This window comes from Aquarana catesbeiana, linkage group LG02 (assembly GCF_042186555.1).
Source record: "Aquarana catesbeiana isolate 2022-GZ linkage group LG02, ASM4218655v1, whole genome shotgun sequence".
Classification (NCBI taxonomy): Eukaryota; Metazoa; Chordata; class Amphibia; order Anura; family Ranidae; genus Aquarana; species Aquarana catesbeiana.
This window is the reverse complement of record NC_133325.1, coordinates 339,394,851-339,421,551: the sequence shown is the minus strand read 5'-3', so window position 1 is coordinate 339,421,551 and position 26,701 is coordinate 339,394,851. Positions and strand designations below refer to the sequence as shown.

Below are 26,701 nucleotides of genomic sequence, written 5' to 3'. Positions count from 1 at the left end.
AGGTTGGAATAAAAGCCCAATCCCTGGTCCTTTGCGGGAACTATCATAATGACCTCCTGCGACAAAAGTCGCTCTAACGCTAGAAGAAGCGACTGCTTTTTCTCTGGGTCTCTGGGAACACTTGATCTGAGGAACCGAGGAGAGGGGAATTCCTGAAACTCCAGCTTGTACCCTAAGGTTACCGTGGAGATTACCCATCTGTCCTGGAAGTCCTCCTGCCAGAGCTCTGAGAACTGTCGCAGTCTTCCCCCCACTCGAGTGAGCCGGGGCACCCCCTCATGCAGAGGTCTTAGTGTTTTGCCTAGTAGGCTTCTTTCCCCAGGACTTCTTTTGTCCCTGGGGTTGACTCTTGTCTCTGGACCCCGATGGAGGCGGCTGTCGAGACTGCCTGGAGGCTGAAGCCCCCGGCGCTGGGGAAAGAGTCCGTTTGAAAGAGGGACGCTTACTCTTCTTCTTGACAGGTAAGAGAGTTCTTTTCCCACAAGAGATTCTCTTGATATAGTTATCCAAGTCCTCTTCAAACAACCTTGCACCACGAAATGGAAACCCAGCCAGTAGCTTCTTACATGGTGCTTCGGCTGACTAATTTTTCAACCATAGGATTCTACGTATATGCACCAACCCCAGTGAAAGACGGGAGGTTTGCACGATAGAATCTCTAATGGCGTCAACCACAAAGCATAAGGCCGCTGGAAGGTTAGCAAACCCCTGGGCCTGCTGTTCAGGTAATACTTTGATGACCTGCTTAACATGGTCTCTTAAGTATTGACAGACTCCAATCGCTGCTACTGCAGGTTGGGCCACTGATCCTGCTAAGGAGAAAACATCCTTCAATAGGGATTCCATCCTTTTATCTACAGGATCCCTGAGCATCTGAGCATTGTCTACAGGACAAGTCAGGCTATTATTTACGGAGGAAATGGCGGCATCAATAGCCGGTATTCCCCACATTTTAATAAACTTTTCTTCCATCGGATAAAGTATTGAAAACTTTCTCGGCGGAAAAAAAACGTTTGTCTGGGTGATCCCACTTAGAATAAATGAGCTTTTCAAGTAAAGTATGAACAGGAAAAGCATGTGCTGCTTGGAAAGGTTTCAGTGACCCCAAAGCAGAAGAGGATTCTTTAGCAGTTTCAGGTATGGGCAACTTAAATGTGGAGCGGACCAATCCAGTAAGGATCTGCACTAAGACTTTCTCCTCTTGGGAAGTCGCAGAGAGTCCCTCTCCACCTGATTCCTCCGAAGAGGAATCATCCGTCCCATCCCGATCCTCTGAAAGGGATTCATCTCCTTTATCCCAGAGCTCCTCTGTCTGAGGGTCTTGGGGAACAGAGGAAAGCCTAGTGCGTTTTCTTCCACTGAGTGAAGACGTAATTACGGCCATTAATCTTTCCTCTAGACCATTAATGGTTGAGGAAAACACCTCTTGAGTAATATACACAGGGGCTGAAGTGCCAGAAGCAGGTGTAGCCCCTGACCCCGATGGCTCTCCCTGGCTAGCCGTCCCTGGCCCATCTTTAGGGGGAGGGGATGCTGCCGACAGGGGGCCCTCAGAACCTGAACGAGATTCCCTAGTGTCTCTGGTTCCTGGGGTGCTTGAATCTCTTCTACCCATAGTGCAAAGCAACAAGGTGTGAGGTATACAAATACCTGAGCGATGTAGTCTGGCTAAAAGCCTTGCTACCCAATGCTCAGTCTGGTGTTACTTCAGTAAATGCTGCCTAGGAGAATGCCTGTGTCCCACCTTACATGCGACCGTCAGCTCTGTGTCTCTCAGAAGGCTGAGTGCACCTGTACAGAGTGCCTTTAATAGCCTGCAGCTGGCCTGAGTGGGAGTCTAAGCACTCTGTGCTGACGTCCCGCCCCCTCCTCTACCGCCCCCCCCCTCGAGCTTTGAAAAAAACGAGCGCTTCCCGCACTGCCGACTCTCCTGTCATGCTTCTGGAAAAAGGCTGGGGATGGGGGGGGGGGGAGGAGGGAGGCTGGTAACAAGATCTGCCTGAACGGCTATCTTCAGAGATGGTGGCCATTAGGCAGCAGAGCCCGGGTGGTATAACAACTTTCTAGACCCCTGTGGCCCCTCTCTAGCCTGGGGGGGGAACATTCAAACATGAGAAATCCCCCCTTCCACCTTACCTGTTTGCAGCCTGCTTGAGACGCTGGGACATAATCAGCGATTAAAACACCTGAGACAGACAGTCAGCATGTGCAGGTTTGTGCTCCTGGCAGCCCCCGGTGGTCACAATAGGCATAGCATGCATTTACCTTAAAGGAGAAAAGCCACTAGAACTCAAAAATTCTGTGGAATCTCCTCTTACCTTATCCAGCTGCAGGGTGCTGTTTACACAGACCCAATCTTCACCTCTCACGGTGGGCTCCGTTTGAAAAAACTGTCAGAGACTGGGGCCCCCTACGAATAGGGGGGATCCAACAGTTCTGGGACCGTAAAGCACCTCGCCAGAAATTAGGAAGTTTAAAGCCATTTTCTGATCTGCGGGGTCCAGCTCTCTAAAAAGAGAAGCATTACGGGTAAAACCTCGTTTCTTCGGACACGAGGCCCGGGTACAATTCAATTCGGCCATGAAAAGACACTTTGAATGGATCCGGTTGGCCTGGCTTGCCCCAGTATAGGATCTTAGGATATTCCCTTTGGAGCTCAGCACAGGACATCTTTACACGTCCATCACCTAAGACACTGGCGTAAAAACTGAGGTATCCCTGCAAGGGGGAGGGATTATATAGGGGGTTGAACTTCCTGATAGGGTGTGCCAGTGTCCAATCACCAGTGATACCTATATAACCCATCAGTAATTACTGAGGCTCTGTGTAACATGATGTTCGAGAAAGAAATCAAGAATTCTTCTGAGATGCCAACCCCTGGATTCACACCAGGATACATAAGCTTTCCAGACTCTATGATAAATTACTCTGGAAGCTGGCTTCCTTGCACTGATCAAGGTAGATATCACAGGACCTGAAACCCCACGGCTCATCAGAACCTGGGTTTCAATAGCCAAACCGTCAATTTTAATGCTTGTAAGGCAGGATGGAACGCCGGACCCTGAGATAACAGGTCTGGACGTGACGTTAGGGTCCACGGGGAACCCACCGTCATCCTTACTATTTCTGCATACCAAGTCCTCCTGGGCCAAGCGAGGGCTACCAGAAGTACCGACCTTCCTGCCTGGTCCTGCGAAGGAATCGTGGCAGTAGCAGAATATGCGGGAAATGCATAAACCAGTGAGAACCGATGCCACGGAATCACCACCGCATCTGTCCCGTAAGCAAGAGGATCTTTTGTCCCTGCCACAAATTTGATATAAGCCACTGCTGTGGCATTGTCGGACTGGATCCTGACTGGGCAACCCTGTAGCCTGAGAGTCCAGGCCTTTAGGGCTAGATATGCCGTACGGATCTCCAGAACGTTGATGGGTAGAGACCTCTCGGTCTTGGACCATACCCCTTGGACCGCAGACTGCTCCCCAACCCGAAAGACTGTCATCCGTTGTTACCACCGTCCAGGTGACCGGTAGGAAGGATTTCCCTTTCTGCAAGCTTTCGGGTATTAACCACCAATTGAGGCACTGACGCACTGCATGAGACAAGTGCATCGGAAAATCTAATGCCTGAACCCTCTTGTTCCAGGCCGACAGGATACTGTGTTGCAACAGTCCTGACTGAAACTGAGCATAGGGAACTGCTTCAAACGAAGCTACCCTCTTTCCCAGCAGCCTTATACATACAAAGGCGGACAGAAGGACCCTTCCTGGTCCTGACTCCCAGAATCAGCTCCCTTAAGGCAGTGATCTTTTCCTGAGGAAAAAATACCTTCTTCCTGGCTTGTATCTATGATCAGACCCAAATACTCCAGTTTTATTACTGGTTTTAGGAAAGATCTTTCTAGGCTGAGGATCCAACCTAGGTGTTCCAGATACTTGACTGTGGTCCTCAAGTTCCCGTTCAACGAGGCTATCGACCGGTCTGTCAAGAGCAGGTCATCTAGGTATGCTATGACAGTTATACCCTGAGCCCTTAATCTGGCCAGAGGAGGAGCCAAGATCTTTGTGAACACTCGAGGTGCAGTGGCTATCCCGAAAAGCAGAGCCACAACTGGAAATGGCGCCCTCCTATCTCGAAGTGCAGAAACTACTGATGAGCAGGAAAAATGGGCACATGCAGATATGCATCTCTGATGTCTATCGATGCCAGCAAATTCTCCTCCCTGCAGGATGGAGACTACTGTCCGAATTGATTCCATGCGGAAGGACCGAATCCTTAGGAATCGATTCAGATCCCTTAGATCCAGAATGGGTCTAACATCCCCATCTGTCTTTTGGACCGTAAAAAGGTTGGAATAAAAACCCAATCCTTGATCCTTCGCGGGAACCACCATAATGACCTCTTGCGACAAAAGTCGCTGTAACGCTAGAAGGAGCGACTGCTTCTTCTCTGGATCTCTGGGGACACTTGATCTGAGGAAACAAGGAAAGGGAAACTCCTGGAACTCCAGTTTGTAACCTAAGGTTACCGTGGAGATTACCCATCTGTCCTGAAATCCTCCTGCCAGAGCTTTTGAGAACTGTAGCAATCTCCCCCCCCCCACTCGAGCGAGCGGGGGCGCCCCTTCATAAAGAGGCCTTAGAGTCCTGTCTAGCAGGCTTCTTCCCCAGGACTTCTTTGTCTCTGGGATTTGACTCTTGTTTCTTGACGCAGACGGAGAAGGCCGTCGCGACTGCCTAGAGGCTGATGCCCCTGGCACTAGGGAAAAGAGTCTGTTTGAAAGAGGGACGCTTACTCCTCTTCTTACCAGGTAAGAGAGTGCTCTCCCACTAGAGAACCTTTGAATATAATTATCCAAGTCTTCTCCAAACAGCCTTGCACCCTGAAATGGAAACCCAGCCAGGAGTTTCTTATATGGTGCCTCAGCTGACCAATTTTTCAACCATAAGATTCTACGCATACGCACCAATCCAAGTGAAAAACGAGGGATTTGCGTGATAGAATCTCTAATGGCGTAAACAGCAAAACATAAGGCCGCTGGAAGGTTAGCCACCCCCTGGGCCTGCTGTTCCAGTAACACTTTGATGACCTGCTTAACATGGTCTCTTAAGTATTGACAGACTCCAAACGCTGCCACTGCAGGTTGAGCTACTGAACCTGCTAAAGGAGAAAATATCCTTCAATAGGGATTCCACCTTTAATCCACAGGATCCCTGAGCCTCTGAGCATTGTCTACCGGACAAGTCAGAGTACAGAGGAAATGGCGGCATCAACGGCCGGTATCCCCCACATCTTTATAAACATTTTTCCATAGGATAAAGTGTTGAAAACTTTTCCAGGCGGAAAAAACGTTTCTCTGGGTGATCCCACTCAGAATAAAGGAGCTTTTCAAGTAAATTATGAACAGGAAAAGCCTGTGCTGTTTGAGGAGGTTTCAGTGACCCTAAAGAAGAAAAGGGTTCTTTAACAGATTCAGATATGGGCAACTTAAATGTGGAGAGGACCAATCCAGTAAGGATCTGCACTAAGACTTTCTCCTCTTGGGAAGCCGCAGAGGGTCCCTCTCCACCTGATTCCACTGAAGAGGAATCATCCGTCCCATCCTGATCCTCTGAAAGGGATTCTTCTCTTTTATCCCAGAGCTCCTCTGCCTGAGGGTCTTGGGGAACAGAGGAAGGCCGAGTGCGTTTTTTTTTCCACTGAGTGAAGCTGTAATCACGGCCATTAATCTTTCCTCTAAACCCTTAATAGTTGAGGAAAAAACCTCCTGTGTAATGTATACAGGGGCTGAAGTGCTAGAAGCAGGTGTAGCCCCTGACCCCAATGGCTCTCCCTGACTAGCAGTCCCTGGCCCCTCGGGGGGGGGGGGGGGGGGGGGGGGGGAGCTGCAGACAGGGGTCCCTCAGAACCCGAACGAGATCCCCTAGAGTCTCTGGTTCTTGGGGTGTTTGAACCTCTTCTACCCATGGTGCCAAGCAACAAGGTGGAGGTATCACAAAATGAACACCGACTGCTGAGCGATGTAGTCTGGCTAAAAGCCTTGCTACCCAATGCCCAGTCTGGTGTTACTTTAGTAAATGCTGCCTAGGAGAATGCCTGTGTCCCACCTTACATGCGACCGTCAGCTCTGTGTCGCTCCAGAAGGCTTAGTGCACCTGTAATCAGTGCCTTTAATAGCCTGCAGCTGGCCCTGTGGACGTCTGAGCACGCTGTGCTGACGCATCGCTCCCCCCCCCCCTGTTTTTCGAAAACCGCGCGCTTCCAGCGTGAGCCGACCCTCCGGAATCAGCATGGAGGGAAGGCTGGGGGAGGGAGAGGAAGGAGAGAGGCCGGTAGAGAAGGGGCCTGCACGATGGCAAAATGGCGGCGGCGGAGGCACCTAATCTGGGGGGGATATCCCTAAGGAGAGCCCCCCATCCCATCCTACTTGAGCCGGCCGGAGGAGCTTGTGCAGCGTGGAAACACTGAGACAGACATCAGCATGAGAAGGTATGTGCTCTTGGCAGCCCCCAGTGGCAACAATAGGCATAGCATGCATTTACCTTAAAGGAGAAACCTACTAGAATTAAAAAAATTCTGTTGAATCTCCCTTACCTTATCCAGCCGCGGGGTTCTGTTGCACAGACCCAATCTTCGCCTCTCACGGTGGGCTCCGTTTGAAAAAACCTTCAGAGACCGGGGCCCCCTACGAATAGGGGGATCCACAGTTCTGGCCTGTAAAGCACCCGGCCAGAAATAAGGATAGAAAACCATTTTCTGATATGCGGGGTCCAGCTCTCTAAAAAGAGAAGCGTTACAGGTAAAACCTTGTTTCTTCGGACACGAGGCCCGGGTACCATCCAATTCAGCCTAGAAAAAACACTTTGGAATGGATCCGGTTTGCCTGGCTTGCCCCAGTAAAAACTGAGGTATCCCTGCAAGGGGAGGGATTATATAGGCGGTTGAACTTTCTGTTTAGGGTGTGACCAGTGTCCAATCACCTAGTGATACCCTATATAACCCATCAGTAATTACTGAGGCTCTGTGTCCCGTGGTGTTCGAGAAAGAAAAAAAGGTTTTCCAAACGTAGATAAAAATGCCCAACTGCTTCAGACCCCTCCCTGAAATCGAAAAAGACAGTGAAGCATTGATCCCCGTGGTTTGCATTGCTCACAGCTGAAAAGTCATTCTTCACCGAACAAAATACTTTCAGATATCTACAGTATATCTCTCAGAAAGAGCTGTAATATCACATTTCTCTAGAAAGAGGATTGCAGGTAAAAATTAAAGCAAATCCTGGTCTTGAGAAAAACAGTAATGTGCACTAAATATGTTTCGCTAAATAATGAGGTAGAAGCAGATAAGGCATTTCTATTGTAACTGGAGACCCAATTTAATATCAATGGCTACATTTAAAAATTAAAATGTCTGTACCAATTGACTCTTGGTATGGTGATGTTGTGACCGTCTGAGTGTCAACATCTCTGCCATCTTTGCTTAGGTGGTGATCTATCAGCTCTGTCAATATCTGTAAAAGGAAGCCTGTAAATTAAAAAAGAAATACATTCTTGAGCCATGTGGACTATAAAAAGTATAACTATCCAGTCAAAGAGCCTGACATATCAATATGGAAACATGAAGTTAATTGGCAAAAAAAAACTAAATGCAGTTAACTATGTTTCAATGCATTTTATGGTTAATTGAGGCTGAGACTAAAGCTGGCAACTTGGAGTGGAATTGCAGCCACATTTTTTTGTCCCTATTTTGTGTAGAGCAGGGAAGAGTTGGAATCTGATATTTTTTTTAAATTGACATCTGTGTTCCCAATCGGGAGATTAACCCATTCATGACTAAGCCTATTTTTGAAATTTGGTGTTTACAAGTTAAAATCTGTATTTTTTGCTAGAAAATTACTTAGAGCCCCCAAACTATATATATATATATATATATATATATATATATATATATATATATATATATATATATATATATATATATATATATATATATATATATATATATATATATATATATATATATTTATTTCTTTTTAGCAGAGAATCTAGAGAATAAAATGGCGATTGTTGCAATATTTTATATCACACGGTATGTGTTTTAAACGCAACTTTTTGGGAAAAGGCACACTTTCATGAATTTAAAAAAAAGAAAAACAAACAGTAAAAAGTTACCCCAATTTTTTTGTATAATGTGAAAGATGATGTTACGCCGAGTAAATAGATACCAAACATGTCACGCTTTATAATTGCGCACACTCGTGGAATGGCGACAAACTACAGTACCTAAAAATCTCCATATGCGACGCTTTAAATTTTTTTACGGTTACCAGGTTAGAATTACAGAGGAGGCTAGTGCTAGAATTATTGCTCTCGCTCTGACATCTCACATGTGTGGTTTGAACACCGTTTACATATGCGGGCGCGACTTCTGTATGCGGTTTCTTTGCTGCACGAGCTCGCGGGGACAGGGGCGCTTTAAAACATTTTTTTTCTTATGTATTTTATTTATTTTTATATTAATGAATTGTGTTTTAAAAAAAAAATCTTGGATCACTTTTATTGCTGTCACAAGGAATGTAAACATCCCTTGTGACAGTAATAGGTGGTACTCTTTATGGAGGGATCGGGGGTCTAAAAGACCCCCGATCCCTCCTTTGCACTTCAAAGTATTTAGATGGCTGTTTTCCGAGATTCTGAATACTGTATATTTTTTTTAAGCCAGCGCCATTAGCAGCCGAGTAAACGGGAAGTGATGTCATGACGTCGCTTCCGTGTTTACTATTAGGAGACTGGAACAAAGCCGTTCACAGCTTAGTTCCAGTCTGTTCCTAGCCGCCGGAGGTGGTGGATTGGTCATCGGGCGGCCCGGTAAGAGTGGCGGGAGGGGCGGAGTCCCCTCCCGCTCCCCCAGTATAACAGCCGTGCGGCTTTTAGCCGCATTGGTTGTTATATCTGGAAAGCTGATCGCCGGCTCTAAAAAACAGTACCGGAATGATGCCTGCAGCTGCGGGCATTATCCCGGTATAACCCCTGAAAGCCGAGTACGCACATCTGTGTAAGCTCAGCGGGAAGGGGTTAACTTAAAGTGGTTATAAACCCTCACATTATACCCAGTGAAGTGAATAACCTCAGGTGATACACAGAGATTAAACAAATCTCCCTTTAATATGTACACTCTGCTGGGCCTTATTTTTTTGTACATTTTGTATGTTACTTATTTGGTTCTATTACTTTCTAATAAACATTGTAAAAGAAATAAATCCTCCTATATAAGTTGTACCTGTTTATCTGTGGGGCCTTGCAAAACAAACAGATCAAAGGATTTTTCTCAGCCGTAAAAAGCTAGAGGTGGGGATCTGACATCACACACTGCAGACCTAAATCATTGATCTGTAGTATAACCTGATAGCTGAGCGGAGGGAAGGAACACACCCCCTGTACACAGGCTCATGGAAAGAAACATACAGAGCTGAGTCAGAGTCACCTGTTGTATGGTGGCAGGGGCCAGGCTACCTCCCTGCAGGCTGTTTTGTCTGCTTAGAGTTCTATCAGTGATTCAAGAAGATAGCAGAGGGAGAAGGGGTTAGAGTGAAACCAGACCCATTGGTTTGGAATTCAGGCTAGTACAAATTATAGAAGGATGTGCTTTGTTCATTTTTCATGTCTGAGGTTTACAACAACCTTACATTTTTACAGTGATCACTGGAATGGGAGGGGAGGGCAAATCTCCCAAAGTGAAGATCTGCTCCAGGGACAATACTCAATGGTGGAATTTTTTCTCACTTCGAGAAGATTTACTCCCATTGCCTTTGTGTCTCTGCAAGAAGAGATGAGGGAAAATGTCCTCAATGGGGACACCGATATTAACAAAAACCCATCAGAGGTAATAGGAAAAAATGTCTGTAAAGCTCACACTTGGGTAGTCTCTGAAAAGGCAAGCTGTGGTGGAATGTTGGAATGTGGTGGAAAGCTAAGCAGCTGCTTCCAGGCATCTAGAAGGCGATCCTACCACCTCCTGAATGCCTGTTTTTTGGCTTTTCTGTTTGCCATTTACTTTGCACAACAGCGATCTTTAATGGAACTAATGAACTGTCCCACTGGTTTGAATGGGTGAGTTTGACAGGCAGGTAACATGACAAACAAAGGTAAGTTTTCCACAGCAACTCAAAGCATGAGCACAGCCCCCTCTGGCTGCATAGTAGCTTTTAAGTGGCCGGTCTGGGAACGGTAAAACCGCAGCTTAGCTGCTTGTTTTTACTGTCTCATGGTCTTCCATGTTAAAGAGGCCTAATTATACAATTGCTTGGTAGTGTACAGCTATGGATTAAAGGATGGTACAATTCAGCAGCTGTCAAGCTTTTAACTTTCAGGAACCATGCTACTATGGAACTTTACTAAAGTCATTCATAAAGGACATCTTTTATTCATAAAAGACCATTTTATAATTTGGGTATAATATGATTAAATTACAACAACAGAGCTTAAATCTTGTACAAAATAGCACAAAACAAGCTTAAAGGGGTTGTAAAGGTAAAAATTTTTTCACCTTAATGCATTCTATGCATTAAGGTGAAAAAACTTCTGACAGAACCGCCGCCCCCAGCCCCCCCGTTTTACTTACCTGACGCCTCGAAAGTCAGCTTCGCGTTCCCGACATCTGTTCCTCCGCTCACCCTGGCCGCTGATTGGCTGCAGTGGATGGATTGAAAGCAGCGCAGCCATTGGCTCGCGCTGCTGTCAATCACATCCGATGACGCGGCGCGCCGGGGGGCGGGGCCGAGTGATACAGCGAGCGGCTATAGCCGCCGGCTGTATCACGGGAGCGCGCCCGCAAGCACTCACCACCGTGCGAGGGAGCTCGCATTAAGGTGGTGAATGCTTGCGGGGAGGAGCTGAAACAGCCGCCGAGGGACCCCAGAAGACGAGGTTCGGGGCCACTCTGTGCAGAACGAGCTGCACAGTGAAGGTAAGTATAACATGTTTGTTATTTTAAAAAAAAAAAAAAAACACCTTTACAAACACTTTAAACGTAGAAAAAGTGAAAAAGAAAAAACATGTTAAAATCCCTTTAGTAATATTTCTCAAACGTGTGGGAGACTTGTGTCTTGTCTACAAGTGTACACTCAAGGCTAGGAAGAAAATAAGTATACCTCTTGCATTGCTGCTCTGTAGGGATGATGTCTGCAGGAAACAAAAATAGAAGGCAGGTTACTAACATGAGACGTTTTACTAAACATGATATAGAATATAAATGAATATGAAGAAACAGACATTACCAGAGTATGGTGTAGCCTGCATTTTGGGCTGATTTTCATTAGTTGCATTAGGTCATGCATATTCAGAACCTTAAAAAGAAAAATAATTAATTTAATTTTAAATTATTTAATTAGTGTAATACAAAGAAACTGGAAAAAAATGACAGTACATTTAAACCAAATATCATAACAAAAAGAGACTAAGAAAAAACACAGCTGTCACTGACAATGAAGTATCAATGCCATTCCAGAAGTTGATTTGTGTTTGACATTTCAAGCCATAGTTATAATTGTAATGTGTTGCTTTTGGTAACGGACAAGTGCAGGTTGTCAAATAAGTACAACCAATGAGTTTGACCTAAAAAAGTAAGAATTCTTCTCCCAATACACATAGGTAGGCGACTCTTATGCCGCATACACACGAGCGGATTTTCCAACGGAAAAAACACGGATGGTTTTTCCGATGGAATTCCGCTCAAGCCTGCCTTGCATACACACGGTCACACAAAAGTTCTCTGAACTTACAAACATCAAGAACGCGGTGACGTACAACACTACGACGAGCCGAGAAAATGAAGTTCAATGTTTCAGCATGCGTGGAATTGTTTCCGAGCATGTGTAGGAATTTTGCGCGTCGGAATTTGTACAGACAATCGCATTTTCGGATAGGAACTTCTTCCGACCAAAAAATTGAGAACCTGCTCTCAATCTTTTGCTGGCGGGAATTCCGCCAGCAAAAGTTCGATGGAGCATACACACTGTCGCATTTTCCGACCAAAAGCTTCCGATCGTGTGTATGCGGCATAAGTTCACACTGGCATTAAAAGCAGGCGTTTGGGGGAGTGTTGAAAGCGCCCCTCAAACACCCATGCAAATGATACAATGGACAGCACATAGTGCTGTTCACATTATCAAAACATGAAGTGTTAACGTCGCTTCGCTTCAAAATTAGAAGCCTCATGTCCAGTCAGGAGGCGCTTGAAGCCTTTCAATGCCTCCCATTAAAGTCTATGGTAACACTTCGCAAATGCTCTGGCAGGCGTTTACAGTGCGGTTGTGAAGTGTTAAAATTAGTTTATTTCCTGTAATATCCTATTTGTAGAGCGGTTTTAACACACCTTAACGCTCAAACGCTTCAAAACTGCACATAGGGCATTTGGGGAGCGTTTTAAAGGCTTGTAAAATGCTAGATACTAAAGCTGATTGACGAGTCTAACGCCCACACTATCGCTATAGGAGAATTTGTTAAGCATTAGAAATTTAGTCAATTGTGAACAAGCCCTAAGGGAAACAGAATGTCGCATATGCCATCTGTCAAAAGCTCCCTACAAGTCTTTACAAGTGAATTTGTCATTATGTGGCTCCACAAATAAATAGTCATGTAATCATGCAGGCATTTGGACCTGCATGTTTGTTCTGGGTCACTGACAAAGTACATTGTGAAGCCACAGGATGAGCATTGCAGGTAGGCATTCAACAATTGAAAAAAAAAAAAAAAGGGGGGGTCCATGGTGTACACTGCTATAGCCTACCCAGGGTGGGGTATGTTCAGGCGGCCCAGTGACATGCTGCAAATATTTCAGCCTGGCCATAAAAAGCGATGGTTGATCACTTCATTTGAACTCTGCACTGATCATTTGGTGCATAGGATGTGATACTGGGGTAGAATGTAAGATTATTTTAAAAGTACAGGCACCCTTTATATTACAAGGTTGCTGCCTGTGTTACCATGTCTTGGGACAGCAATATGTTAACTAAGCCACTTGGATTAGCGGATCACGCAACAAAACATTTGACGAGTCCTATTATATAGAAAGTTTAGAAAATGCCAACAAATCCACGAATTAGCAACCATGCTGTCAATTGCTACAACTTTCTTACTAGAGAGGTATATACATGAATGAAAAGCCACCTCACCTTTTCCTTCTCCAGTCCACACTCTGGATAAAAAACAGACAGAGAGTACTCATAACCACATCTTCTCATATGATCTGCTACCAGGCTGTTGCATACTTGATGTACCAAAGAGTTACTAGGAGTGTCTGAAGAATGGAGCTGCTCTCTACTATATGCAGGAGGATTCAGATCCTGAATGAGCTGGTTTCGTAGCTGTGTCTATGGAATTAAATCAGCAAAGTGTAAAACTGTATTTACATACGCATACATTCATTCATTTCTTACTGAAAAAGGCAGTCAAACAAATAATTTATTAAATGCTTGAGTCATTTATTTATTACAGGAACTTATATTTACGCTGTCAATTTACGCAGCGCTTTACATATGCATTGTACATTTACATCAGTCCCTGCCTTCAAGGAGCTACAATCTAAGGTCCCCAACACATATTAATACATACACATACTAGGGCCAATTTAGACAGAATCCAATTAACTTACCAGCATGTCTTTGGAGTGTGGGAGGAAACCCACGCAGGCACAGGGAGAACATGCAAACTCCAGGCAGGTAGTGTCGTGGTTAGGATTTGAACAGGGAATCCTAGTGCTGCTAGGCAGATGTGCTAACCACTTGGCTACTGCACTTAATGGTTTTAAAAAAACTATTACTATTTCCTAGTGAGTGCTTTTGAGCCTGTTAAAAAATGTATTACCAGAAAGGAAACAAGCACTCAAAAGACAAAAACTAGCAATCTGTCTTAGCCATAGTTATAGTCATATTTAAAATATAGGAGACCTGCCAATAAATGAGCTTTAGGGCTGGTTCACACCAGATGCAGTCCAGTGCATTTTTATTCTGCATTAAAAATGCATGGACAGTGTTTACCATGAATTCCAATGGCCATAGTTCACACGGGTGCAGTGCATTACAGAGCAGTCAACACAAGTAGAACGTGTTGCATTTTTTTCTGCATGAAATGCATATGGAATGTGGCAAAACATAAAAAAGCACCAGAATGCACATGTCCTGAATAAAAGTAGAGAGAAAAAAATAAGGGGGGGGGGGGATGCATCAAAAACGAGCATGCAGAAATACATCCGGAATGCAGAAATTCTGTTGTGAACAAGCCCTAAAACAGATCCATGCTTCTGTATACACAGATCTCCCATTGCAGATAAACAGCTATGAGGATGTATGTGAAGTGCCTAGGCACACTCACATACCAGGAAGTGCACAGCTATTTTTCAGGAAGTATTCAATACAAAAATGGTATGAATTAGGCTCAATAAACATTTCTAAATGTTTCCTAGAAGGGCTCATGATCACAGACCCATTCCTCTTTACAGTTTGTGGAGTATTTTGGTGCCTGGGACCCTTGGTGCTGCATACATAGACATGAATGAGTGTAGGCAGCTGTACAGAGGTATGCATTGCTACTTGTGTAAAATAGCGCTTGCATACAGATGTAAGGTCCCATATGCAAGTGGTAGCATATGACAGATTCTTGGCCAGTTGCTGTTTGTAAAGAAATCAGCCAGGTATCAGTTATTTAGCTAGTGTGCCAGTTTCAATAACATTTGCATGGCAAGGGTGCTGCCACCATGGCCAGTCGGAGGGAACTGAGCTAAAGCCAGTATCTGGTTCATAGAATTCCAGTAGTTAACACTGACAGAGTGCGGTCTAGGTTTGTTATGTCAATTAGAAGTGACCCAATTACAGGAGACCTGCCCATTTGGTAATATGAGGTTCTTTCCATCCAGTGCATGAAATAAATACCATAATATATGAAACAGTTGTATTCTCTAACACAGATATACAATTGTGCACATAAGTTTACATAACCTGGCAGAATTTATGATTTCTTGGCCATTTTTCAGAGAATATGAATGACAACACAAAAACTTTTCTTTCACACATGGTTAGTGTTTGGCTGAAGCCATTTATTATCAATCAACTATGTTTACTCTTTTTAAATCACAATGGCAACAGAAACTACCCAAATGACCCTGATCAAAAGTTTACATACCCTGGTGATTTTGGCCTGATAACATGCACACAAGTTGACACAAATAGGTTTGAATGGATATTAAAAGGTAACCATCCTCACCTGTGATCTGTTTGCTTATAATTAGTGTATGTGTATAAAAGGTCAATGAGTTTCTGGACTCCTAACAGACCCTTATATCTTTCATCCAGTGCTGCACTGACATTTCTGGATTCTGAGTCATGGGGAAAGCAAAAGAATTGTCAAAGGATCTGCGGGAAAAGGTAGTTGAATTGTATAAAACAGGAAAGGGATATAAAAAGATAATCGAAGGAATTGAGAATGCCAATCAGCAGTGTTCAAACTCTAATCAAGAAGTGGAAAATGAGGGGTTCTGTTGAAACCAAACCACGGTCAGGTAGACCAACTAAAATTTCAGCCACAGCTGCCACGAAAAATGTTCAGGATGCAAAGAAAAACCCACAAATTACTTCAGTTCAAATACAGGACTCTCTGAAAGCATGTGGTGTGGCTGTTTCAAGATGCACAATAAGGAGGCTGCATGGCCGAGTCGCCAGAAGAGAGCCATTACTTTGCAATTGCTACAAAGTATCATGCTTACAATACGCCAAACAGCACAGAGACCAGCCTCAAACCTTCTGGCACAAAGTCATTTGGAGTGACAAGACCAAAATCGAGCTTTTTGGCCACAACCATAAACTCTACATTTGGAGAGGAGTCAACAAGGCCTATGATGAAAGGTACACCATTCCTACTGTGAAACACGGAGGTGGATCGCTGATGTTTTGGGGATGTGTGAGCTACAAAAGGCACAGGAAATTTGGTCAAAATTGTTGGCAAGATGAATGCAGTATGTTATCAAAAAATACTGGAGGAATATTTGCCTTCATCAGCCAGGAAACTGCCCATGGGACGTACTTGAACATTCCAACAAGACAATGATCCAAAACACAAGGCCAAGTCGACCTGTCATTGGCTACAGCAGAATAAAGTGAAGGTTCTAGAGAGGCCATCTCAGTCTCCTGACCTCAATATCATTGAGCCCCTCTGGGGAGATCTCAAACGTGCAGTTCATGCAAGAGAGGCCAAGAATTTACAGGAACTGGAGGCTTTTTGCCAAGAGGAATGGGCAGCTTTAGCATCTGAGAAGATAAAGAGCCTCATCCACAAATACCACAAAAGACTTTAAGCTGTCATTGATGTTAAAGGGGGCAATACATGGTATTAAGAACTGGGGTATGTAAACTTTTGATCAGGGTCATTTGGGTAGTTTCTGTTGCTATTATGATTTTAAAAAAGAGTAAACACAGTTGATTGATAATAAATGGCTTCAGCCAAACACTAACCATGAGTGAAAGAAAAGTTTTTGTGTTATCAATTATATTTTCTGAAAAATCTTCAAGAAATCATAAATGCTGCCAGGGTATGTAAACTTATGAGCACAACTGTACTGTATATTATTGAGATGCACCGTATGCAGTATGTGTATCAGTTATATATTGTGAAGAAATAATTACCTTCAATGAATCCAAAACTCCTTTGCTTTTAAAGGTTTGATAAAGTCTTCTGCGCACATCTTCTTGGGTGGTCAAAGATTTATTTTTACCATGAGACATCATGCAGGAGGAACCTAAATCACTAAATACAAAGAGAATTTAAAGCAAAACTTTAGTCAAAAAATTAAGTCTCGCTATATCACTTCAGGCTGGCCCCATTAGTAGGTATAGCTATGTAAAACATTAAAAAAGTATTCCAGTAATACATTGTCTCAACCTGCTCTGCACATGCTCAGTTGCTCTCAATTTTTAGGCACTGCTGAATTTGTAGAGGCCAATCTGCTGACAGACTTAGGATCGGTTCACACTGCCCCAACTTGGGATATGACTTGTGAGACCCCAAGTCGCGTTGACATGTGAAATTCCAAGTTAGTCAATGAGAGTTGTCTTAATTAGCACTACTGAAGTGTTCCTGTACTACTTCAAGGCGACTTCTATCTGACTTGTGCTCGTAGAATGTAAGTCGCCTCCAAGTTGTATCCTCATCTATATTGATGTGATTTGGATCCAACATTACAGGAAGATTACTCAGGCATTCCCTCTGGTGTAGCCCCTCCCTCACTTCAAAGTCGTATCAAAGTAGTACACAAGTTGCATCAAGTTGCCTGTCAAAGTTGCATGACTTTCAGGTCAAGGAAGCTGCTTCTGTTTGATCTGCAACTGCTATGGTGTTGCACAAGTGATCAGTTATGACACCAGCCATTTGATGGTTTGACAGTTTGGTTGAGGACACAAGCAAATATGACATTTAGCAATTCCAGCATTCCAGGAAAGTAACTGTTTTTTGAAATCGTTAAAATCAATGGGTTTAGTTCCACTTTATGATTGACTTCTTGGTCAGGGGCTCTGGGCTTCAGTAAAATGGCAGCCTCCAGTAAGAAGAAACAGGAACACTGCTGGAGGTAATTTACAGCACAAATTCATTTTGGTAGCATAATTATTAACGTGGAATGTATGTTCCTTGCTAAAGAACATCATTTTTTAAGTTGTTATGGGTAAAGTTCCACTTTAAATTAGGCAAGAAAAAAAAAAAAGACATAAAATTTGGAGGGCTTCTACACTTTTTTATGGAATATTACATTATCAAGCCTCTGCTTCCTCGAATTAACCTCATTAGCATTCCAGTCATCAGAACTTATGATCACGTATTGTAGAGTGTTTAAAGTGGTATTAAACCCAAAACCAAAAATGTAATATATTGTAGCATACCAATCATTAGATGTGATGCCTGCATTAGTTTTATTTTCTTTGCAAGAGAGGAGGGAGAGGGTAGAGAAGCGCCAAGTGCACCCTTAGCATAGTACAGTTTTAATAATCATAGAATAAAATGTTCCACTCACGCAGGTAACAATTGTAAGACCGGTAAAGGCTCTGTGCATTGATGTCCTGCCCCCGGTGGAGCGGTCAGTCCATGCCGCTGCACTGTGGCTCCGGTGTCAGAGGAATGTCGGAGGACGCTGGGGGACCGAGCTGTCAAAAGCTGGGAACTCAAGCTGTCAACTTCAGAGGGCCAATTGGGATGTATTTTGGAGGCAAGCCACGCCTCCTTCCTCAGCCAATATCTATTGGCTGGGCAGGACATCACTGCACAGAACCTTTACCGGTCTCACACTTGTTCTATTGTTACCTTCATTAGTGGAACCTTTTATGTATTGTATTCTTTGATTAATAAAACTGAATTACACCAAGAGTGTGCTTGGTGCTTCTCTCCCCTCCCCCTCCTCTTGCAGTGTGGGTCCCCCAACCCTTCTTTTGGCTCAGTAGTCTTGCCCCCCAATTTGAATAGTTACCCATTTCATACATTCCAGGTAACGTTTTTTTACCCTACATCCTGGACATAGGTGTGCGCAGCCTACTGCATTAGGGTGTACACCCCAAAGCTCAAACACACATGCCTTTCTCTGCAGCCCCAGTTGCTCTAAACAGTGAATGAATGGGAAGTGCTCTGTGCTGAATGGCTTCCTGTTCATTCACAAACTGAAGCATAGTAAACAAGGTTTGAATGAACACAGTAAGCGAGTTTGTCCACTATGTTCATTTAGAAAAGGAAGGGGCCGGTTAATGACATATTTACTAGAACATCCCCTGCAGCAGCAGGGGTAAAAGGAGAAGAGGGAGGCCAACAGCGCTGCGGGAGGAGGTACAACACGGGGGGGAAGCCTGGCCAGGAGAGGCAATCGGCACTATACATAATGATTAGGGTGTGCCCAGGCACACCTGGCACACCCCTTGCTCACGCCTATGATCCTGGACATATATATGGGCAGTATACCATAATATTTTATGGAAAATAATCCTTTGAATTGATGTATTTTGGGCATTCACTGAGAACCTTATTTGTTTTATATTCTTTGGCTTTTTTCCTCTGTTTTCACCAGTAAGAGTAACACGCCTTCTATATTAGAGTTCCCCAACTCTGCATGAAGGAGCACAGGGACACCTTTGGATAACAAAATTGTCAGCCTGGGGGGAGATGTACTGGCAGATTTAAATACACTAACAAATTAAAGCCAAACTCCAGCTCACACTTTATAATCAGTTACAGCGAACTATTTTTTCTTTTTGGATAAAGGTTTTACGTGAATAAAAAAAAAGGTGATCATTGTAAGCACTCCTGTGTTAAATGGTTTGTCTCATCCCTGTAACTGTAAAACAGCTTGTTCTGTTGAAAAACAACAGACTTACTGATAAAAAAAAATAGAAGCAAAAAAAGGGAAACCTAATGGAGTCACCACATCTAAGAATTGGTAAGCTGCAATATAATAAATATAACAAAAAGCACAGCGCTGGATATAGATGCAAAAATACAACAAAAATTGATATTACTATTAAAGCACCAACAACTTTCATATGTGATAAAAGAAAAAAATAGAAATGAACAATAACATGAATGCTTCACTATAGTGATATATATGCATGAACAATAACATGAATGCTATAGCATTCATGTTATTGTTCATGCATATATATCACTATAGTGAAGCATTCATGTTATTGTTCATTTCTATTTTTTTCTTTTATCACATATGAAAGTTGTTGGTGCTTTAATAGTAATATCAATTTTTGTTGTATTTTTGCATCTATATCCAGCGCTGTGCTTTTTGTTATATTTATTTAGTAGTGCCCTTATCAAGGTATAGTGCATAGCTGCAGGATTTTCCTTCACGGGGGATATTCACTAAGTTACTGTTTGTACACCTAGCGCAAATTTTTTCTTTAGAAATAAGCTGCAATATAATAAATGTTTGTTTTTGATTTTACTACCGCTTTAATTCCTGGTGGGTATCATAAACCATTGCCCGGTGTTCTTTCTGCACACTATTTCTATTAAATAAAATAATAATAATAATAATAATAATAAAAAGTGTGCAGAAAGAACATATATGGGTGGGGTTATATGATGCCCACACAATAGGTTTTATAAATGACAATGTTATACATTGTATGAGATTATGGCCATTTGTGCTTACATCTGCTTTGACTGAACAAGTCATAGGAACAACCTGGAGATGAGAAATAGACAAAAGAGATTTATAAAGGTCACCATACATGTTACAATCCGACTGTGCAATCCGCTTTAGATTTACCAAAACTATGTAACATGAGGATTTGTATCAAGTCAGGCAGGGCCTGTTACTACATAGTTGTCAGATCTAAGGCTGATCATACACTGAACAATCTGCTTGAACTATTTCCTCTAGAGCTATCAGCAGCTGCTATGTAGGGCAAGCGCCTGCCTGATTTATTACCAACTGAATTGCTTAGTTTGTCCTTCCATTTCATAGCTTTGGTAACTCTAAAGGAGAATGTACAGAGATTGCACAGTGTATGGCCAGCTAAAAAAGGGATTGTACAATCAGATTGCAAGATGTGCAGTAAGCTAAAACTGATCTGGGGTTGAAATCAGCAACACTAAGGTTAGTCCCCTATACTACACTGCCAGCCCATCCACAGACCAGTACAGAACTAGAAGACAATGCCATGTACTCACTACAGCAGGGAACACACACAGCGTCGTCTCCACTACCAACCAGCACTCCTCTGTACACAAAACTCATAACCGCCGAGACCACTGGGAGCTACCACACAGCCAATCACAAGTAGAGCCCAGGACCTCCCCACCAATCCTCTGCTAGATTTTCTACTGCCCAATACCAGACAGGGCAGTATTCCGCGTTCCAAGCCTCGATTCCTGAATACATCCGTTGTCTGTGCTCGGTGTCAATAAAGTTTCCTTTTTTCCTGATGGTCGGCGCTGTCATCTGTAAAGAATCTGATTGGAAGAGCGCTCTGGAACGTCATTTCCTTGCGCCGGAAAGTTCTGTTGATGTGAAAAAGAGGTATTTTGGGGGAGTGGGGAGCATGGGGTGTATCCGGGGTGCGGGGAGGTTGGTGGTAGTCATTGTAAGCACAGAGAAGTAGTCAGGATGGGGAATAAGTGTAGATGTATCCTGCTATTATCTGCTCTGTAAACATAGGGTTTAACACTGACCCACTTCTAGGATGTGATTTTATTTATACTGTAGTTATATTATCTGAGGGCTAAGGACATTACACACAGAGGTGTGTATATATGTGTGTGTATATATATATATATATATATATATATATACACACACATATACACACACACACACACACCTAACTCCAGATAGATTTTATTTGTGGATGGAGTGGAGAAGAGGTAAAATCTGTTTTTATTTCTGACAATTGCTGAACATTTTAATGACATTGCATTAATTTATATAAATATATGAGAAAAGAAAACATTAAAGAATAATATACACTCAGCGGCCACTTTATGAGGTATAACTTGCTAGTACCGGGTTGGACCCCCCTTTGTCTTCAGAACTGCCTTAATTCTTCATGGCATAGATTCAACAAGGTGTTGGAAACATTCCTCTGAGATTTTGGTCCATATTGACATGATAGTATCAAGCAGTTGCTGCAGATTTGTTGGCTGCACATCCATGATGTAAATCTCCCGTTCCACCACTGGAGTACAGTGACCTCATTGTCCAGTGGTGAGATGATTTGATCTTTGTGACATGGTGCATTATCCTGCTGGAAGTCGCCATCAGAAGATGGGAACACTGTAGTCACAAAGGGATGGACATGGTCAGCAACAATACTCAGGTAGGCCGTGGTGTTTAAATGATTCTTAGTTGGTACTAAAGGGCCCAAAGTGAGCCAAGAAATTATCCCCCACACCATTACACCACCACCAGCCTGAACCTTTGATACAAGGCAGGATGGATCCATGTTTTCATGTTGTTTACACCAAATTCTAAAACCCACCATCTGAGTGTCATAGCTGAAATCGAGACTCATCAGACCAGGCAATGTTTTCCCATTATTTTATTGTCCAATGTTGGTGAGCCTGTGTGAATTGTAGCCTCAGTTTCTTGTTCTTACCTGACAGGAGTGGCAACCAGTGTGGTCTTCTGCTTCTGTAGCCCATCTGCTTCAAGGTTCTATGTGTTGTGCATTCAGAGATAGTATTCTGCATACCTTGGTTGTAATGAGTCATTATTTGAGTTACTGTTGCCTTTCTCTCATCTCAAACCAGTCTGCCCATTCTCTGACATCAACAAGGCATTTTCCTCCACACAACTACCTCACTGGATAGTTTCTCTTTTTCGGACCAGTCTCTGTAAACCCTAGAGATGGTTGTGCGTCAAAATCCCAGTAGATCAGCAGTTTTTGAAATACTCAGAACAGCCCGTCTGGCACCAACAAACCAACCAAACGCTCAAAGTCACTTAAATCCCCTTTTTTTCCCCATTCTGATGCTCGGTTCCAACTTCAGCAAGTCATCTTCCCCACGTCTAGATGCCTAAATGCATTGAGTGATTGGCTGATTATCAATTTGTGTTACCGAGCAATTGAACAGATGTACCTAATAGAGCTGCACAATTAATTGTCAAGAATCGCTATCGCAATCTATTGTAAAGTGTTTCACAATTCTTTCTATAAAGAATTCTCTCTGCTCTTCTGAAGCCACAGCCCTCAAAAGAAAGGAAGAGAAAAACTGGGCAGTCTGCCAAGAATCAAAACATTGTTTATCAGTTGCACTGAAGTATAAACATTGTAACAATTTGTCAATGGAACAGACTTCCTGTGTAAGTGAAAAAAGTTTAACTACTTAAACACTAAACCTTTTTCTGACATTTGTTGGTCTCAAGTTAAAATCATTTTTTTTAGCTAGAAAATTACTTAGAACCCCCAAACATTATATATATATATATATATATATAAATATATATATATATATTTATTTATTTTAGCAGACACCCTAGAGCATAAAATGGTTGTTGTAATATTTTATGTCACACTGTATTTGCAAAAAATTACTTTAATGAATTAAAAAAAAAAAAAAACAGTAAAGTTAGCCCATTCTTTTTTTTGTATAATGTTAAAGATTTTACGTTGCGAGAATCGTGGTCTTTTTATTCTAAGCAAAAAAATTGTGATTCCCATTTTGGCCAGAATTGTGCAGCTCTAGTACCTAATAAAGTGGCCAGGGAGTGTATATGTATGGCTCGTTGGCAGGCATATTTGGTCTGTAGCTACCTAGATCTTGTTGTGGCTTTCCTGGGAGAGCTTTCTAATCATAGACAGGAAACACTCATGTGGAAGGTTGCTCTGCATCCGGCACAGTGTTATCAAAGGCAATGTTGGACAATCTCCTATCATGTGGGACACGTTTTACCCCAGTATTGTATTTTTATCATAGATTACCTTTTCTTAAAGGATAAGTTCATTTAAAAAAAATAAATGCACATTTTTTTGCAGGTAAAAAAATGTGCATTTATTAATTTTTGTTGCAGGAGCCTGGAAAGTATTGCACCTGCAATCGGCAGATCTCTGATGTCATGTATATCTATTGCACACTGTCAGTGTATCGGCTTCCTCGTACATCCCATACGGGTAAGCTGATACTCCCTGACAGGAAGACTCAATGAACTACCACAGCACTGTGGTAGTTCATTGAGAACTACAAGCCGACAGCCTCTAAGGATGTCAGGACTTGTAGTTCATTCAGACACACGTAGCTGTGTGTCTGAATGAAGCAGTTGTGTGGGTGGAGACCTGCACAGCCATGCTGTTTTCAAATAGTGGCCGCCAGTACGGGAAACTTCTCCCTGTGCGGCTGCAGCACTGGGAGCATGTTACATGTTCCACCTTAAAATCAGGTGGAACATGTAACCTGTTCCCAAAGGTGAACTTATCCTTTAAAAGAGAAGTCAAGCCTAAGCTTGTTTGGCTGTACTTCTCCTATTGGTCACAGGAGTGCAAATCGTTTTGCACTCCTGTGACCCGTTTTCAGCAGAGAGTGGTCTGAAGTCCGCTCTCTGCTGATGTCAAAGAAATCAGTCCAGGCACCGCGTCATTCTGACAATGTGAGTCTGGATCCGCCAGGTGCCTGGACTAATACCTGTCTCAGGCTCTCAGTGAGCCATTGAAAGCCTGAGACGGCCGTTCCCGGCCCCTCCACAGCTCATTGCTCCAGTGAGTGAGGAAGAGCAGAGAGGAGAGCTGCTGATTGACAGTCAGAGGCTCTCTGCTCGGGAAGCTGTGAGAACCGAGCCATCAGCGATGTCCGATCGCTCAGTTCTCAGTGTAGAGATGCCGGGGGACAGATGCAGCTGCATCCACCTAGGTAAGAATGATTGAGGGTAAACCCCCAAACCCATACTTCTCTTTTAATCTACACAAGTGTTTCCCCGCCTTTGTTCTGTTATGTACCTTTGCAGCAAATGCCACCTGTGCACTGGGTTTTAAAGCCGAACTCCAGGTAAACTGCTAAATACACAGATAAACTACATATATGGGAGCAATTTTACCTGCAAAAGGATGTATAGCTTTGTATAACTATGCTTGAACTTTACACAAACCTGCTAGGCAGCACAGCCAGGATAGTGTCTTTCATTCTTACTACTGCAGGTAAAGTACTTCTAAAGGCTCTTGTGTGTTATTTATCTTCAGCTCATCCCCCACAGATATTACGTTCTGTATCTCTTAACCCTCCCTCTTAGATTGTAAACTCTAATGAGCAGGTCCCTTGGATTCCTCCTGTATTGTAACTGTACTGTTTGCTCTCATGTTGTAAAGTGCTGCGTTAAACTGTTGGTGCTATATAAATCTTGTATAATAATAACAATTTACTTGTAGTTGTACCTAGGTATTCCTGATATATTCCTGACATGTCTGGCAGCTTCTATTTTGTGATTGTGGGACATCATGACAACCCAGTATTTGAGATGGAATTTCTGCCCCCAGGAAAGACTGAGTCCAAGGTATTTGTATCTAGTTGTTTTGAGTTTTCCACTGTTGGGGACCATTTTTTTTCTTTTCACACATTATAATGGCATTAGAGAATTTTGAAAGAAAAAAAAAAGCAAAATAGTTTCTGAAACCGGAGAACCTGTTGAGTAAATGTCAGTTGCAATTTTTTACGTTGCATGATATTTGTGCAAATATTTTTTTCAGTATAGTTTCATTACAAATACATTAAAATGTATTTTTAATGCACACAATCACAACATGATCTCCAAATATTCTGTCAAATCTAAAAAATGAAGCGGTGTCATCTTTATTAAATATCAAAGATGTCAAGCCTCAAAATTGCTCCCACCAAATGGTAAAAAACTACGACACCCAAAATTGTCAATAGGCAACCCTTTAAAAAAATGTACAGGCTCATCAACTAAGAGTTAGGCCCCCCTTTATAAAAGTATTAAAAAAAATAGAGTTGGGCCCCTTTTACACTAACGTTCTGATTGGGTCTGCCTGTCCGTTTTTCAGGCATACCCTATTAGACCCTCCATTTTTCTTTATGGAGAGGTGAGTGTAAACAGACATGTGTCCGTTTATGTCCGCCTACATCCGATCCACTAAAAACAGTTTCCGTCCATCGGATCGGGTGGCAGTAGGGTGTGAATGGACAGGCGGTCCATTTCCATCTGACTGCCCATAGAGGAGAGCAGACTGTGTCCATGTCCGCTCTGCATAAGTGGGGATGACACTGACCTGTCATCTGCCTACTCAGTGGAGATCAGTAGACAGATCCCCTGCTGAGCAAGCAGATCTCAGGTGGAGTCTGCCTCGTGTGAAAGGACCCTTAGTTGTAACCAAAGACCTTAGAATTATTCTCTGGCTATGCATGGATATATGAGTTGCACAAATTATGTTTATTAATGCATGCGCAACCTAGGTGCATGCCTATGTATATATGTGTGGGGGTCCTTTAGATATATAGGAAAGTAATGTGCAGATGACATGCATTCTATATAGAGACATAAAGGGCCTAATATATCTCTTATGCTCCCCCTGCTTTAAGCCCAGGTAGATCAGAGAGCCCCCGATCTGCTGTTTACCTGGCTACAGCTGACTGGGATTTGACATCTGTGAATCTGTAAGAGCTCAGAGCTAAGTACCTTTGGATCCAATGCACACAGGTGAGATCAGGGAACAGTTTTATTGTGATTAAGTGGTTTACAGATGCCCAAATCACTTCTATATTATACAGTAATGCTGGCCGTTAACCCTTAAAACAAGCTTGTATCCGCTAGTGCAACTAGCTGTAAGGCTCCTTTCACACGAGGCAGAATCTGTCCAAGCAGATCTGACTGCTCAGCTGGGGTTCTCTCCGCTGATCCCCACTGAGCAGGTGCATGACAGGACCGTGTCCGCTCCGCTATACAGAGCAGACACGGACACAGCCCGCTGCTCTCTATGGGGCAACAGACTGCATGCCCCTTACCATCAGATTGCCATCTGATCCGCCAGACGGATGGCGAATGTATCCCCAGCCATCTGTTTTAAGCAGACCGGATCAGATGCTGGCGGGTGACAGCGGACATCCGCCGCCCTATAGAGAATAATGGGTGGTTTGACCGGGCCCACCTGAAAAATGGACAGGTGGACTCAATCGGTCAGCTGGTGTGAAAGTTTGTTTTAACCTTCTGATTGCCAGAACATAAAGTATAT

At 43.2% G+C, this 26,701-nt stretch overlaps 2 protein-coding genes across 3 annotated transcripts in view; one reads left to right on the top strand and one right to left on the bottom strand.

Moving 5' to 3' along the window:
- The window catches only part of OFD1 (OFD1 centriole and centriolar satellite protein), a 111,199-nt gene extending 90,350 nt beyond the window's left edge, over nt 1-20,849 (bottom strand). Inside the window, exons 1-6 of one of the 2 annotated variants that reach the window (XM_073614867.1) lie at nt 20,700-20,849; nt 16,670-16,790; nt 13,169-13,366; nt 11,273-11,341; nt 11,147-11,177; nt 7,414-7,521 (exon numbers count right to left, since the gene is read on the bottom strand). In XM_073614867.1, the coding sequence (XP_073470968.1) occupies nt 7,414-7,521; nt 11,147-11,177; nt 11,273-11,341; nt 13,169-13,366; nt 16,670-16,771 (508 nt within the window). In that variant the 5' untranslated portion in view covers nt 16,772-16,790; nt 20,700-20,849. The remainder of the gene's footprint in view (nt 1-7,413; nt 7,522-11,146; nt 11,178-11,272; nt 11,342-13,168; nt 13,367-16,669; nt 16,791-20,699) is intronic. The other variant, XM_073614868.1, reaches the window with a different exon arrangement.
- A 47-nt stretch (nt 20,850-20,896) lies between these two features.
- Nucleotides 20,897-26,701, top strand: part of TRAPPC2 (trafficking protein particle complex subunit 2) — a gene marked incomplete in the record, with an annotated part of 8,936 nt that continues 3,131 nt past the window's right edge. Inside the window, 2 exon segments of the mRNA XM_073614869.1 lie at nt 20,897-21,048; nt 24,884-25,008. Of these exon segments, the coding sequence (XP_073470970.1) occupies nt 24,916-25,008 (93 nt within the window).